The sequence below is a fragment of the Urocitellus parryii genome, chromosome 7 (assembly GCF_045843805.1).
Source record: "Urocitellus parryii isolate mUroPar1 chromosome 7, mUroPar1.hap1, whole genome shotgun sequence".
Taxonomy (NCBI): domain Eukaryota; kingdom Metazoa; phylum Chordata; class Mammalia; order Rodentia; family Sciuridae; genus Urocitellus; species Urocitellus parryii.
In genome coordinates this window covers 165,997,830-166,015,151 of record NC_135537.1, presented here as the reverse complement: position 1 = coordinate 166,015,151, position 17,322 = coordinate 165,997,830, and the positions used below count along the sequence as shown (strand labels likewise).

The 17,322-nt window shown below is 39.9% G+C and overlaps 1 protein-coding gene across 1 annotated transcript; it reads left to right on the top strand.

Annotated features, from left to right (window-relative positions):
• Positions 1–1,159: 1,159 nt before the first annotated feature.
• Ccdc43 (coiled-coil domain containing 43) lies at positions 1,160–16,878 on the top strand. The gene is made up of 5 exons (XM_077800906.1): positions 1,160–1,396; positions 8,884–8,971; positions 10,221–10,356; positions 12,229–12,287; positions 15,146–16,878. Exons 1-5 carry the CDS (start codon positions 1,193–1,195, stop codon positions 15,331–15,333), a joined length of 675 nt encoding a protein of 224 aa, XP_077657032.1. The 5' UTR covers positions 1,160–1,192; the 3' UTR covers positions 15,334–16,878.
• Positions 16,879–17,322: the final 444 nt, after the last annotated feature.

The window sequence follows — 17,322 nt, the reverse complement described above, 5'->3', positions numbered from 1 at the left end:
AAGGTCTGTCAACACCATTTTGGTCAGAACTGCTTTCTACCCAGACCATAACCAGTCCATATAAGGAAAAAAAAAAAAAAAAAAGAAGGTGAATCCCCATTTCCATAAAGTGCCCACCCCCTCTCCAAGAAAAAGTCATAAATAAAATAATCCTCCCTTTTGTTAATGAAGACTTCTTTTTTCACAGGTCAAACGCTAAATCAAGCCCTGACCTTAAGGGATTCATATATGATACTGCAAACTTGTCTGCCAGCTTCAGCGACTTAGCGAGGCTCTAAGCAATTTAGTGAGACCCTGTGTCAAAAAATAAAAGGTCTGGGGATGTGGCTTAGTGGTTAAGCACCCCTGGGTTTTAATCCGTTACCCCCTGCCTCCGAAAGAAACGGGGGAGGAGGGAAACAAACCAAAACTCAAAGTGCAGATAATAAAAGCATTTTCTCACAGAGTTGTAGAGAGGATTACAAGAGATAATGCATGAAAAGATCTTAGTACAATGCCTGGCGGAGGATAAAGTAGCTCTAAAGGTATTCCTGTGTAAACGTGGAACCAATGAATAAAAGAAATAAAATTAAGGTGCCTGTACATTTATTGAGCACCTACTATTTGTTGGTACTGCAATAAGTACAGCACGACGACTGCATTGAAATAAATGCAGCACACTGCAGGGTTCTTAACGCAGACAGAAAGGATTTAAAAGGGTTCTGGAGCTTGTGTTTTCAGGGAGTGGGGTTTGGCGTGGAGAAGGTGGCAGGAGTCGGTAGCGATGATGGATATTCCCGGTAGAAGCAGCAGGTCCCTGCTCAAAAGCCATGGGAGAGTGGGTGGCTTAGCACCCTACCAGGGCTCGTGGAAGGGCAGCTCGGTGAGATGGGAGGAAGCGCTGGAATCGACGTTCAGGTCCAGTCCTGTTATTAGCCCCGTGACTTTGGCCAAGTTACTGAACCTCTGTGAACATTCACAGTTGAAAAAGAGTCTGTTAAAGATACTCACCTGCCGGAGTTCCTGTGCGATTGACTGACAGTGCGAAACCGAACACGCGCTTTGCTAGGAAGGTAAGAAATACCGAAGCAGGACACAAGCCCGGCGCGCGGGGGCGTGGGCTTCCTCTCCGAGCATGCGCGCTGGGCCCGCGGCGCGGCCCGTCAGGCACTGCGGTAGGCACCCTGGGGGCTGGCAGGACCCTGACCCCAAGATGGCGGCGCCCTGCGAAGTGGCCGCGGCAACCTCCGGCGAAAGTGATGGCGGGGGTGGGGGTTTTGGATCCTGGCTGGACGGACGGTTGGAGGCGCTGGGAGTGGACCAAGCCGTTTACGGTTCCTACATCCTTGGTGTCCTGCAGGAGGAGGAGGAAGAAGAGAAGTTGGACGCTCTGCAGGGTATCCTGTCTGCTTTTCTGGTGAGTAGCCCGGACCCATCCTTCAGCCTTAGGCCGGCATCGGAGGATCCCAGTCAGTACTTCGCATCCCGCTACCCCTACCCGGCGTCACGAAGGCTTAGTGGTGTCACCTGGGAGAAGTACATTTCTAGCTCTAGGCTGCGGATGAAGGAGGTTGCTCCCAAACCAGGTTTTGGGAAGCTTGAAGGTTGCAGGTGCTTCGAGAAGAACGTCTTTCCCTTATTCCTGGGAACGAGGCCCTCTCGGATGCCTGTGGGTAAGTTGCAGAATGTTCTTATGAAGGCGCTGGGATGTCTAAAATGAGAGTTTTAGCTAAAACGTCTACAAACCAATTCCATTCCCATCCATTTAGTGTTGAGAGTGGAGAATAAAATGTTCTTGGGATGTTTGTTTACCCTGGGAGCAGTACCTAGGGCTGTCCCATGACAAAAGCCTGTAGGAAATCTCCTTTCAGGTTCTTCTTTCGGAGTAGGAGGCCAAAAAAGGTAACCTCGTGCTAAGGATCTTTTCATGGCGGGTGGAACTGAAGCAAATGTTGTGCTTGAATCTTTACAATATTTAGAAATTAAGTAATCGGGGTGTGTGTGTATGTGTGTGTTTAGGGGGGCAGTGATTAGAAAAAAATTAAAAAGATAAAGTTTGTATTTAGACTCTTAGAAGCAAATTGATTCAGAAATGCTTACTTTAAACTTTTTACCAGTAGTAAATGATTAAAATGTCCACTTTTCCAATCTGATCATTCTGCCTTATCCCCATTTCTCTCACCTCCAGCGCACAATTCTTAGATGGCGACTCTAGAGTAGATTGGCTACAAGTGCTGTCTGGCTGTCCATCAGATTCTTTTAAAATACAACAATCTCAAGACTGCGGTTGTAGCTCAGTGGAAGAGGGCTTGCCTAATGTGTGTTTGATCCTCAACACCACATAAAAACAAATAAAATAAGTGTATAAAAAGTACAATAACATTATTTAAAAAATAAAACTGGGATGCTCAATATTTACCTCTTTTAAAAAAATAAGATAAAATACAACAATCTCAAAGATAAAATTTGTTTGTGTCATCACTAAATACTATACGTAGACACTAGAGTTGTCTCTGCATTCATGGTTTAGAAGAGATGTGGAAATTGGACTGCTACTGTGAAAGCTGCCAGTTCATCAAAAGCATTAATTTTTTCTTGGTAAGTGCTCAAGTTTGTACAGGTTTGTAGAATGAATTCATTTGTTATTCTTTTTTTTTTTTTTTAAGATGTTGATGGACCTTTATTTTATTAATTTATTTATATTTGATGCTGAGAATTGAAGCCAGTGCCTCACACATGCTAGGCAAGCACTCTACCACTGAGCCACAACCCCAACCCATTATTTGCTATTCCTTTTTTTTTTTTAATTTTTAAAATATTTTTTAGTTGTAAATGGACACAATACCTTTATTTTATTTGTTTATTTTTTGTGGTGCTGGGGATTGAACCCTCACCCATGCTAAGCAAGCACTGTGCACTGAGCCATAACCCTGGCCCCCCTCATTTGCAATTCTTCAAGCCAATTTTAAACAGGGACTATTTAAAAAGTGAATAAGGATAAGCATGGTGGCACATGCTTGTAATCCCAGCTACTGAGAGGACTAGGGTGAGAAGATTGTAAAATAGAAAGAGGCCAGGCTCCGCAATTTAGTAAGTCACTGTCTCAAAAACAAAAAGGGGGCTGGGTGGCTCAGCGGTAGAGCGCTCGCCTCGCATAAGTGGAACCTGGGTTCTATTCTCAGCACCACATAAAAAGTAAAGACACTGTGTTGTGTCCATCTACACCTTAAAAAAAAGGCTAGGAGTGTAGTTCAGTAGTAAATCCCTGGGTTCAATCCCCAGCACTACATACACAGACCAAAAAAACAAAACAAAACAACAACAAAAAAAACAAACCAGAATCAAAAGATACTATGAAAATACAGATAGAAATATGTATATATGTATTTTATAGAGAAGTATAGAAGGCAGAAAACATTTTTTTCAAATACAAGAGTATTTTTGGAGGTGATACATGCAAGGAAAAAATGAATGTGTTACACTTGATGGAAGTGCAGTTCATTCTTTGGCACATGGTTGAAATATAACAGTAATGTAGGTATCCCAGATCCCTCTGGCAAGAACCTCTTTGAGTCCCAGAACCTGCTCTGGCGAGATTGGCCCATAAAGGGGAAAGCTATAGCACAGTTTGTAAGGCAGCTTGGTAGTTCAGTGGAAATTCAAAGTAGTGTTTTTTTGTTTTGTTTTGTTTTGAGGGGAGGGGGGTTCTGGGGATTGAACCTGGGATTGATTTACCACTGAGCTACCTCAGCCCTTTTTATTTTTTGATACAGGGTCTCACTAAGTTGCTGATTGTTAGTAAGAACTTGACATAGATAACGCTATTTTGAAACACATCCTCCCTTTCAGAATAAGAGTCACCCCAGACAATATTCCATCATCATAGAAAGAAACCCCAAACAATATTTCATCATCGTACAAAGAAAGGAAATTGTTATCTGGGATTAAAATCCTGAAAAATATCAGATTTGACAGGAACAGTGACCACCTCAAAGACAAGAGTTGAGGACCACAAGGACCCTTCCCTGACAACCCCCTAGCAACAGCCTAACCCCCAAAATTCCCTCACTCCCTCATGCCCCTACATCTATCCAAGGCTATAAATGGAAGATGAGTCTCAGTCTCCACTGGGCCCCCTTCCACAGGTTTGTCCCAAATAAACCTGTTTTACTGTTGAGCCGCCTTTCCTCTCTATTTCCTTCATTTAGTTCTTTCTTTATGCTGAGGGCCTCACTAATCTGTCAATGCTGGCTTTGAACTTGCACTCCTCCTGTCTCAGCCTCCTGAGTCACTGGGATTATTGGTGTGCTCCACCATGCCTGGCTGAATACATTCTTTTCTTATACCCTGATATTGCAGATTATAGGAGAAAAAGAACAAAGACAAGGAATTTTTATTTTTGTGTGTACTGGGGATTGAACCCACAGCCTTGTGCATGCAAAGAAAGCACTCTACCAACTGAGCTATATCCCCAGCCCAGAATTCTCATTTTTATTTCCAACTGAGAAATTTCTAATGACTCCATGAAAATGTTGTTAAAATAACTTGAGCTGGGCATGGTGGCATATGCCTGTAATCCCAGTAGCTCAGGAGGCAGAGGCAAGAGGATCTCAAGTTCAAAGCCAGCTTCAGCAATTTAACAAGACCCTAAGCAACTTAGTGGGACCCTGTCTCAAAATAAAAAGGGCTGGAGATGTGGCTCAGTGGTTGAGCGCCCCTGGGTTCAATCCCCAGTACAGCCCCCTTTCCAAAACAGAAAACTTTGGTACTTCTTTGCACTAGCTCCTTAACCAGCCCTTTTCATGGTGTCAATATTTGAAGCTATGGCTCTATTGGTAAAGGGAAACGTGTTTGTCTCATACTTTTTTATTTTTTTAGCAGACACTTGATAGAAAAGGCAAAGTAATTTAGAAGCAGAGTTGGTTCTTTGGGTTTCCATGTTGTTGCATAAGCTGCAAAAAAATTTTTTTTTCCCCATTTCTTGTTATTGAACCAGCATTGCACACATTAGGCAAACACTCTACCACTAAGCTACATATCCAGCCCAACAAAATCATTTTTAAGGTTGACTTCATTGCACTGTCCAATTCACATACTAGTTTAATTTTCTTCTATATAGAAACTGACTCTGGGAAAAATAGACCAGGAATCATAAAGTGAGACAAGGTTCTTGTCCATAAAATATGAGGAGCATCTTTACAGAACAAAAAGAGCCAAGAAATATGGTTTGTATTAAGCATATAATTCAAAGTGCTGCTGTCAGTCAGTCAGTCTGGCAGCATGTAATGCCAAAGGTCCCTGACTTTTGTATCACATTTCTTTCTAGGAAAAACAAAAACCAGGGCCAAACCAAGTTGCCAAATTGGGCTAGGATTCAATATTAGAAATAATGAAATTTGTTAGCAATAATTTGAGATATGATTCAAGAATAGTGGGCTGGGGATAGCTCAGTTGGTAGAGTGCTTACCTTGAATGCACAAAGCCCTGGGTTTGATCCCCAGTACCAATAAATAAATAAATTATAAATAAACAAGTAAATAAATAATCCAAGAATAATGACGGAGCCAATAACAATAAATAAAAGCTTTCTATCATCTTTTCTTTTATTCTGCCCAGTAGTACTTGCACTGATTGATTGATTGGTTCATCACATTTTTATTGATGGATTACTGTATGCCAGGTACTACCGTTACTGCAAAATAGAAATTTCTGCCCTTCTGGGGTTATAATCTAGAAGGGAAAAGTTTTCCCAGTAAATTATAGTGCTATGTTAGGAAACTAATAAGTGCTAGGGAAAAGGAGGCGTTTTAAGAAGATCAGAAATGCAATAGAGGGTAGGTTACAATTTTATGTAGAATAGTTAGGGGGTTATATTTTATGGCAACTGTTTATATACCAACCTCCTAAATTGTGTATGAAGCCAGGCACTATTTTTTATTAATTTCCTGGTTCACATCTTAGTATGTTGAACAAAGCAGGCACTTTCTGAATGAATAAATGAAAGAATGATAATTGAACTGCTTTGGTTTAGGTGAAGAAACAGGGAATAAATCAGTTTGTCCTCCAAGAATATCCTTTTTATTTGGCTCTCCACTTCTTTTCTAATCCTTTTTTCTTTCCCTTTTCCTTTGCTTTCCCTGCTAGAAAGTCTATGAATTATGGAAGCTCTGACCCAAAGAAGTTTCTGTGTGTCTAGGTCATGCAGTAAAAGGATGAATGGTATAGGAAAGAATCCTTTGTTGATACAAAACAAGGGTATCACAATAAGACTTGTTCTAACTTTTTTCTTTAGGATAGCATAATACAGTGGTGAAGAGTATGGGCTCTTAGCCAGATTCCTTGGGTTCAAGTCCTCTTTATTATTTATATTTTTGGGGGGTGCCAGGGATTAAACTCGGGGGCCCTCTACCACTGAGCCACATCCCCAGCCTTATTTTGTATTTTATTTAGAGACAGTCTCACTGAGTTGTTCAGTACCTCTGCCACCATGCCCAGTCTATTATTATCTTTATTTTGGTACTAGGGATTAAACCAGGGGCGCTCAACCACTGAGCCACATCTCCAGCGCTTTTTTATGTTTTATTTAGAGACAGATTTTTTGTCAAGTTTCTTAGGGCCTCACTAAGTTTCTGAGGCTGGTTTTGAACTTGTGATCCTCTTCCCTCATCCTCCCAAGTCACTGGGATTATAGTCATGTGCATCCACCTTAAGTCCTCTTTAATCCATTATTACTTGTATGACCTTGAGCAAGTTACTTAACCTCTGTACTTTGGTTTCCTCATATATAAATTGAATAACAATAGTAATACTTTATGTAATTGTTTTTTTTCTTAACATTTATTTTTTAGTTGTAGGTGGACACAATACCTTTATTTTATCTTTATGTGGTGCTGAGGATCGAACCCAGTGTCTCACACATGCTAGGCGAGCATTCTTCCTCTGAGCCACAACCCCAGCTCCTACGTAATTGTTTTAAAACTTGAGAATTCTTTTTTTTTTTTTTTTTTAACTTGGAATCTAACCCAGGGGCAGTTTACCACTGAGCTATATTCCCAACCTTTTTATTTTTTATTTTGAGACAGAATCTCACTAAGTTGCTTAGGTCCTTGCTAAGTTACCGAGGCTGTCCTTGAACTTTTGATTCTCCTGTCTCTGCCTCCTAGGCTGCTGGGATTCAGGCATGTGCCACTGTACCCAGTTGCAAATTGAGGTTTTTTTTTGTTGTTGTTGTTGTTGTTTTTTTCGGGGGAGGATACCAGAGATTGAACCCAGGGGCCCACAACCACTGAGCCACATCCCCAACCACATTTTTTTTTTTCTATTTTGAGACTGTCTTGCTTAGTTGCTTAGGGCCTAAGTTACTGAGGCTGATCTTGAGCCTGTGATCCTCCTGTTTCAAGTCTCCCAAATCTCTTGGATTACAGTTGTGCGCCCCCACAATACCTGGTGAATTGAGAATTTTTATGTAAAGTTTTAGTATAGTGCCTAGCAGATGGGGTAAGCACCTAATAAATGTGAACTCTGATACCTTGCCCTGTGAAGTAGAACAGGAAGCTGGTGAAGGTAGACACAATGAACATGGAGAGAATGTTTGTGTGTGTGTGTGTGTATATATATATAAAATTTATTTATTTTTAGTTTTAGATGGACACAATACCTTTACTTTATTTACTTTTATGGGGTGCTAAGGATTAAACCCAGTGCCTCACACATGCTAGGCAAGTGCTCTACCACTGAGCTACAACCACAGTCCCAAGAATGCCCATATTTTTGAATGCCTATGCTTTGCCAAGTAGAGTAGGCACTGTATACACATTTTTATTTATCCTCACTAAAATCCTGGGAAGATGTGAAGTTCAGAAAGTTTTGTTCATAAGCCAGGCAGGGTGGTGCAGGCCTGTAATCCCAGCTACTTACTTGGAGGGTTGCAGACAAGTGAATCACAGGTTTTAGGCCTGTGATTTAGCAAATTCCTATCCAAAAAAAAAAGGTTTAGGGATGTTCCTCAGTGGTAAAGCAGCATTCCTTAGTTCAGTTTTTTTCTGAACCAGACATAAAGAAACTTGCTCATAGATCTGGAATTCAATCCCTGGTATCAAAAAAAATTAATAATAAAAGATAAGGAGAGCCGGGCACAGAGGTGCACATCTGTAATCCCAGCAGCTCTGGAGGCTGAAGCAGGAGGATCTTGAGTTCAAAGCCAGCCTCAACAAAAACGAGGTGCTAAGCAACTCAGTGAGACCCTGTCTCTAAATAAAATACAAAATAGGGCTGGGGATGTGGCTCAGTAATTAAGTGCCCCTGGGTTCAAACCCTGGTACCCTGCCAAAAAAAAAAAAAAAGTAAGGAGAGAGTGGGGAAGGGAAAAGGGGAGATGCTGATGACAAGTAGAAAATTTCACTCAGACAAGAAATAAGCTTTAATGAGCTGTGGCACAGAATGGTGACTAAAATAATAATGTATTTCAGAATTGCTGAGAGTAAATTTTAAATGTTTTCACTATAAGAAACTGACAAATATGTAAGATTATGAACCTGTTAGTTTCATAGTATCATGCCCAATGTAAACATATATCAAAACATCATATTGTATAAAATTTTTTAAAATTAATTAATGAATTTATTTTTTTGAGGATGAGGACTGCCCTGAGCTGGTAGGAATCTTTTACCCTGGAGCTTGGCAGGATGGAGTAGGTGCTCTTGATCTAGCAGGTGTGGATTTTGGGACAAACACACCGAATTCCTTCTGTGCCCATAGAGACATATTCTGTGGCTCCCAAAATCTTCCCAGGATCTCTTCTCAACTCTGGCAGGGAGAGCTGTGCCCTCTGCATAGGCCTTTTTAAGGTTGCTGTTGTTTTTGAGAACTCTCTCAGAAAATTAATCAATCTACTTTTGCAACTAGGAAGAAGATTCACTCCTTAATATCTGCAAGGAGATTGTGGAACGATGGTCTGAAACTCAGAATGTTGTCACCAAAGTGAAAAAAGAAGGTAGAGTTGGCGTTTCTGTGTGGCATTTTGGTGTGTGACCTCAAGGGTCCTTTCTAAAAGCCTTACTATACAGCTCTTTGGGAGAGGGTGTTTCATTTTCTCCTTTGATTCTCATTCTTCCTGAGATGATTTACACTGGCGAACACTTGAGAAGCCGGATTTCCTTTTCCTTTTGCATTTGTCCATTTTAGCCTGACCACGGTTACCTTCATTGTGGTTTTTGCTTTCCTTTCATCCTCTCTCCACAGCACATATGGGTATATATTTTTCTCACCTCCCATCTTTTTTATGTTCTCTTTTCAAAACACAAATTATGGTTGGGATTTTGGTTTATTCAGCTAAATCATTTACCCTTTAAAATGCAAAATAAATGGGCTAATATTTTAATTAGTTGCAGAAAACTCAATTTATAAAAATCAAACTTGAGAAGAATCTAAACTACACCCTTAGGGGCTGGGTTCATGGCTCATTAGTAGAGCGCTTGCCTAGCATGTATGACACACTGGGTTTGATTCTCAGCACCACATATAAATAAATGAACAAAATAAAGATCCATCAACGTCTAAAAAAAGTGTTAAATAAATAAACAAACAATTAAATAAATAAAAATAAACTTCACCCTTGATTTTCAGTCTTTCCTGTACATTAGAATCACTTGATATACTAGGGTTGGACTCCAGGTATTGGTGTTTTTAAAATACTCCTCTAGAAGGTTCTAATGTATAGCCAGGTGTGAGAGCCCCTACTTTGCACCATTGCTTCCTTTTTCAGGATGGAGAACTTAGTAGTTGATCTTATTTTAAAATAAGGCAAAATATTTTTAGTTCAAGCATTGTACTTGGCACAATTATAAACATGAAAGGGATCAGCCTTAGTTGATTCTGGAGTCTTTCTTAGGTTTCTGGAATAAGAGAAGAGAAAATTGCCTGTTTAGAAGAAGCTTGTCTATGATTCGAATGCAGTGCTTTTCCACCTTTTTTTTTTTTTTTTTTTTTAAGCAGCCAAATCAATGTATAAATCAAATAAAATCAGGGCTGCTGTGATTGAAGATATGGATGTAAGACCATGCCTGGCCTGCATGGCCTTTCCTTTCCTGTCTCACATGCCCCTGAGGCATGTTCTTTGAACCGTAGGACCTTTGAGTCAGCAGCTGCCAGTGTCTTTTACAAGCACTGCCCTGGTGAGCTGGTGGTTGGGTGAGCTTGTTTTCTGTCATACAAACGTGTTTTCCCTCTCTTCTGCCTTCCAGATGAGGTACAGGCCATTGCCACCCTCATTGAGAAGCAGGCACAGATTGTGGTGAAGCCCAGGATGGTGTCGGAAGAGGAAAAACAGAGAAAAGCTGCCCTGCTGGCCCAGTATGCTGATGTAACAGATGAAGAGGAATATCCTTTCTGGAATCTCGGCACCATTCCCTGAGGGTGACACCAGAAGTGTTGACAGTTTACAGTGCTCTTTAGGAAATTGTCAATCACCCGCCATAGTTTAATTTTCTTCTCTAAAATGGCAAAGATCTATGGCCCTTGATGGATACGAGAAATGAGTTGGAATAGTTGATACTGGAGATATGTACTTTGGTGCTAAGGAATGAATCCAGGACCTCATGCATGTTAAGCATGTACTCTATCACTGAGCTACACTCTCTGCCTAGACTTTTATTTTCAGAAGTACATTTCTGAAAACTCAGTGTAAATAATGCCTTAGTGAACCAGTATGTTGTGCTTTCAGAAAAGAAGATATAGCTGTGATTCCTTATATTTGCATGTACATGTGTACTGTCACATGTATAACCCATCTTTCTTTTCTTTTCCAGTCAGTAAAGACACTGATAACACTAAGATGATGAGTGATCACAGGCATTCAGAAAATCAGTGGCAAAATCAGGCAGGACTAGAACTTGGATGCCTTTGGGTGAAGGATACCCTAACTTAGGAGCCATTTAATTCAAATCTTTTTAATGTGACCATAGTTAAAAGTAAAGCCGAATCCCTAAACACTACCAAAATAAATTAGAATCTGAGTGTGGGAACTGTACAAAAAGAAAGTAGTGTAAGTAGGGGCAGATTTAGTTCCCTGTAAATTTGAAATTTATTTAGGAAATGCTTAGCTTACAGAGCCTACTTGAATGAAGTATGTGGCTCATTATACAGTAGACATCATCCCAGAAATATCAGCTGGCTAATCACTATTTAGGAAAGAATACTTGGGTGCTTTGGAGACAGTTTCTCTTACGCTTTTTCCTCACAACTTTTCTTACTAGGGTTAGCAGAGTATGGTTCCAATGATAAATAAAATCTCAGTTCTTGGGTTAGAATAGGACTTTATTTTTTTCCACCATTGGAAAAAACAACTTTTAAGCTGGGTACAATGGTTCATGCCTGTGATCCCAGTGACTTAGGAGGCTGAAGCAGGAGGATGTCAAGTCTCAAAAAATAAAAAGGGCTGGAGAGGTAGTTCAGTGGGAAGTGCCCCTCAGTTAAATCCCCAGTAGTGCCCCCCCCCATCCCTACCCCCGCCAAATAGGGCTGGGGATATAGCACATGAGTAAAGCACTTCTGGGTTAAATCCCTGGTTCCCTCCACCAAAAAAATAAGAAGAACTTTTAAAGCATTGATTCCCCTGGAGAATGTGTTATCACATGAATTTCTGGGCTTTATACTCCCTCCCCAGAGTTTCTGATTAAGTTGGTTCAGATTGGAGCCCAAGAATTTCTAATAAGTTCCCAGGAGGCCTCTGTAAATAGCCCTTTGAGAACCATTGTTTTAGAGGTCATTTCATTGTCTCCTGGCTTTCAGATAATGTGACAGGCCACCCAGATCAACTTAAGTTTCTTTTTAGCCTCCAAGAAAAGACTTTTGCTGTGGAAGGTGCTATATGCCCGTAATCCCATTAACTCAGGAGGCTGAGACAGGAGGATCTTAAGTCCAAGGTCAGCCTCAGCAATTTGGTAAGAATCTATTTCAAAATAAAATAGAAAGGGATGGAGATGTAGTTCAGTGATTAAGTGTCCCTGGGTTAAATCCCCAGTCAAAAAAAAAAAAAAAAAAGAATTGTAAGAGAAGCTTAGAACAATTTTTCTCTTCCTAAATTGAGATTTCCAAAGATGAATCTCTGGGGTTTACTATCACATTCCGGACAAAAGTCCTTTTTCCATTCAGACAGCTTTTCCTCTCCACCAATCTACAGAGTATTTTTAAATACTGAGTTGGGATGTGTGAACCTTTGTTTTCCATCCAGTTTTCCTTAACATCACTTACTGAAGCAGATGAGAAGGATGATTCAGGTGCCACCACGATGAACATTGGTTCAGATAAATGTATCCTTCTTTGTGACCAGCCCCATGTGTTTCTCCATGGAATTCTCTTGGGCATCGATTTTTATTTTGTCATTGCTAGTACTTCCTGTTACCTGCAGGAACTCATGCCAGCATTGAGAGTACAGAAGGTCAATTTATCAAGCATATTCCGCAAAGAAAAAGTTAACAAGTACTGTTTTCTTCTTCTTTTTTAAAAATTTTATTTTTAGTTGTAGATGGACACAAAACCTTTTATTTTTATGTGGTGCTGAGGATCGAATCCAGTGCCTCACATGTGCTAAGCAAGTGCTCTACCACTGAGCCACAGCCCCAGCAAGAATAATTTTTAAGGAAAAATGAACATCTGTACTCCCTGTGTGCAGCTCTGGGTTGCCTACCATTATGGAAATAATTAAAATAATATTGAAGTTTTGTGTTTATTCTCAAAAACTTTATAATTTCTTAGAAAGAGAACAGAATGAATACTAATAATATAAACATATTGAAACATGTGTTGGGAAAGGTTCTGACCAACAGAATCATTTCCTAGAGAAGATGGGTTTAGAAATATACCTTAAGCCAGGTGGGTGATGCACACTTGTAATCTTAGCAACTCAGGAGGCTGAGTCAGGAGGACCGAAAGTTTGGGGCTAGCCTCAGCAACTCAAATAGGCTGGGTGTGCTTATAATCAGTGGCTTGGGAGGCTAAGGCAGGAGGATCACAAGTTCAAAGCCAGCCTTAGTAACTTAGCAGGGCCCTAAGCAACTTAATGAGAGCTTATCCCAAATTATAAAACCAGCTGGGGATGTGGGAATGGTGCCTGCTTTCAATCCCCTGCGCACCCCCCCCCCCCCCCCCCCCGCCTTCCAACCAAAAACAAACAAAAAAAAAAGGACTGGAGATGTAGCTGAGAGATAAGAGTGCCCTTGGGTTCAATCCCCAATACCCGTCCTCAAAAAAAAAAAAAAAATCTACATTAAGCTGGGTGTGGTGGTACTTGCCTGTAATTGCAGCTACTCTGGAGATTGAGACAGGAGGATCACAAACTTGAGGCTAGAATGGACAATTTTTAGTGAAACCCTGCCTCAAAATAAAATTTTGAAAAAGGGATGGGGAGGCTGGGGATGTAGCTTAGTGGTAGAGTGCAGAGTGGTAGGTAGCACTCAGAAGCCCTGCATTCAGTCTCTAATGCCATAAAAAAGAACGTGACCTCCCCCCCCAAAAAAAACGGGCAGGGGCATGTAATTGGGGATATAATTTGGTGGTAGAATACTACTGCATTCAATTTTCCAATATCACACACACAGAGAAAATTCACTTTACTTATTTCGTAGTGGGGATTGAACCCAGGAGCACTTAACCACTGAGCCCCATCCACAGCCCTTTTTTATATTTTACTTTGAGATAGGGTCTCACTGAGTTGCTTAGGGCCACTCTAAATTGCCAAGACTGGCTTTGAACTCATGATCCTCCTGCCTCAGCCTCCCAAACTGCTGGGATTACAGGCATGCACTAGAGGGCCTGGCTGAAAATTCATGATGAAGATATGATGCTAGGTACCTTGGCGCATGCCTGTAATCCCAGTCACAGGGGAGGCTGAGATGGGAGGATCGCAAATTCTGAGCCAGCCTTGGTAAAAGTGAGGCACTAAGCAACTCAGTAAGACCCTGTCTCTAAATAAAATACAAAAATAGGGCTGGGGATGTGGTTTATTGCTTGAGTGCCACTTAGTTCAATCCCCAGTACCACCACCCCCCCCCAAAAAAATGAAGGGTTTGGTATAGATTGTCAGAGAAGGGGAAGTTAATTCAGAGAGACCCATTTAGTTTTGGTGCTGGGGATTAAACCCAGGGATCTATTACTGAACCGTACTCTCAGCTTGAGACTCATTTATTTTAAAGCACTAAAGAAAAAAAGTCATATTTTAAGAGTGGAGAGAAGCTTGTCTAATATTAACAGGTTTTGTTTTCAAATTTAAAAGAAATAAGCAGTACAGTTTTTGGCCAGTTATTTTCTGTTAAACATTTTATATTTCTTGTAATTCAGAGTTGATGGTTATTAGAATATGGATTTCACTTAAGCTTTAGTGGCCTAGGGAAAAAAATCAAATTGATAAAATTTAGTAGGGTTAACCTTTTAACTCTTTTCAAGCATTTTAAAGTACATAAACATTTTCCAGATAAATTAATGTTCTCCTCACTAACCCTAGATACTCCGCAGTGTTCTGCTATTAAATACCTATTCCTAGGCTGGGGTTGTGGCTGAGTGGTAAAGCACTTGCCTAGCACGTGTGAGGCACTGGGTTTGAGCCTCAGCACATAAAAATAAAGGTGTTGTGTCCATCTATAACTACCTATTCCTGAATGAGCATTCACTTTTGTGTGTGTGTGGTGCTGGGGATTGAACCCATGGCCTTGTGTATAGGTAAGCACTGTAACTGAACCATATCCCCAGCTCTTGAGCTCTGATAAATATTTAAAAATTCAGATTTAAGTCTGAATGAGATTTTTTTTCCTGAGGACATTTTAGATCTTCTATAATTAATGATAGCTTTAAGATTTCCACTAGACCAAGGATAAACACAAGGATGGTTTTGTTTTGGTACTGGGGATTGAACTCAGGGGCACTCAACCACTGAAGCACATCTCCAGCCCTAATTTGTAATTTATTTAGTCCCTCACCATCGCTGAGGCTGGCTTTGAACTCACAATCCTGCCGTCTCAGCCTCCCTAATCTATGGGACTACAGGAGTGCATCACCATTCGACACACAAGGGTGGTTTTTTAAGACTAGGAATAGATAAAGGCATTCAGGACTCAGCAAGAATGAGGAAAGTTGTAGTTGTGACCTGTACCTTTATCCCTTAACTCACCTGTAGCTCTGTTTCGAAACACCAATGTAGAAGATGTCCTCAATGCTCGGAAATTGGAGAGAGACTCACTTCGGGATGAGTCCCAAAGAAAGAAGGAACAGGACAAGCTGCAGAGGGAGAGAGACAAACTAGCCAAGCAGGAGCGCAAGGAAAAGGAAAAGAAAAGGACACAGAGAGGGGAGCGAAAGCGATAACCCTGGCCTGTTCAATTCTTCCCCTGCTTCAAGAACTTGATGAAAAGGAAAACTGGCTTTGCAAATGTGTATTTAAGAGAAATGAGAAAACATTGCATAGTTCTTTCCCAAGGCATTTCCCTTTTGTTTACATGGTCAAAAGGAAAATCACAATCACTTTTAATTACAAAAATGTGCCATGTTTTGCTGATGTGGATGATCAGATAATTAATGTCTGTACCAAAGAGCTGCAATTGGGGCAATCTTTATATTTTAATACTGAAGTTCTGTGCTCCTTTTGGCTCCTTTTTTATAAAATGTCTTCCCTCACCTAATTTTCCTTGAATAAATAGGATTCAGAAAGCTAACAGGGTTTTCTTCTGGGAGAAGAAACATGACCGTTCCTCTGAGATGAAAAGTGCAAGTATAAATTACTTCAGAGGTAATATTTACTCCTAAGTGTAGTATAGTTTTATGGCTGATATATAAAGCTAATCAGGAAGCTGTAATTCCAGCTCCTGGGGAGGCTGAGGCAGGAGGATTACAAGTTGAGGCCAGTTTGGGCAAATTAGTGAGACCAGTCTCAAAAAAAAAAAAAAAAAAAAAAAAAGGCCTAGAGACTCACTGCTGGCTTCAATCTCCAGTGCTGCCAAAAAGAAAAACTAATGAAAAACCCTACTTGGATTGGATTTTATGTTACATGACAGAAAACGTAAGAAAGTGGGAAGAAATTATTTGGAGTGTGTTTAAGATCTGAGATCTTTTTTAAAGAAAATTTCAACTGATGGGATAAAGTATCTAAGATAGTTAAATATTTTTCTTCATATAGGCTGTGACATTAAGAAGGATGTGTCAATATTGAGTGCAACATTATCATTGTTAAGCTAGATTCATTTTTTTTTTAATAATCATGAATTCTCTTGAATGCCAGTAGAAATTTTAACCCCAATTTTCCCTAAAACATGACTATTAAGATCTGGTAACTCCTGATTAGAGAAACTGGAGGAATTGCCCTTTTAAAGAAACACTGGAAATCTTGCTAATATAAAAAATACTTAAAAGAGTGTACATAGTAGGTGCTTAACAAATTTATTGAATGAATGAATGGGAAAATTGCCTGGGAGAGTCAAAAGTGAGCAAGAACTCTCCATTTCTACCTTTTTCACAAGCCACATTCAATTATAAATAAGGCTCTTCTCTACTTGACTTCAGGCAGTAGTAGACCGTCCAGAAGCCTAAAGAGCATTTTTCTCTCATAAGACAAAGTAGATATTTTATACCACGAGTCAGCAAACTACCAACTACAGGGCAAATTTGGCCATCTTTTTTTGTATGGTACAAACTAAAAATGTTTTTTACATTTTCAAGAGGGTATAAGATAAAGAACACATGATAAAACCTGAATTATTTACTGTTTAGCCCTTTCAAGAAAGTTTGCTGACCTTTGTTTTATATCATTAACTATGAGATTAACAAAAACTTTTATCTTTGTGCAGAAGGTTGAAAATAAAAAGCATGGTTAAAGAAAAGGAAATTATGTTACCTCTTCATAAAGTCCTCTAACCATGGCATTGCAAAAATAACGACATTTTTAAAAAAATAAACTTTATTTAAGTCACCATCTTCTGTCTTATTCTGATTCTTTCCAGCTACCCATGGAAATGAAGTCTGTCATTTTATCCATGGATTCGTGAAGGGTACTTGTTTTAATTTTTCTTTCTTCTGGGACTCTTATGTATGTCACAGTTAAGTGTACATTCTAATGCTTAAAACCGGAAAAAAAAATTAGTTCAGTAGGTTTTGAGAAATGTTATCCACTTAACTTGGGTGCTAATAAATCCTTTACATCTAAGTCTAAAATGATTGATATCACAAAGGGAAAATTTAAACAACCATATCTTTTAGGGTAAAATTGAATTTTAGGTCACATTTGGGATTTTAGTCATAACATTCCTAACCCTCCAAAATTTTATAGTAGCAAATTATTCAAGCAGGAAGAATACTGATACA

Excerpts from the sequence above, each read along its gene's own strand:
- Ccdc43 (XM_077800906.1), top strand. The coding sequence starts at position 1,193 with ATGGCGGCGCCCTGCGAAGTGGCCGCGGCAACCTCCGGCGAAAGTGAT. Across the intron at positions 10,357-12,228 it reads GATGTAACAGATGAAGAGGA|TGAAGCAGATGAGAAGGATG; the intron begins ATATCCTTTCTG and ends AACATCACTTAC. Across the intron at positions 12,288-15,145 it reads GAACATTGGTTCAGATAAAT|CTCTGTTTCGAAACACCAAT; the intron begins GTATCCTTCTTT and ends ACTCACCTGTAG.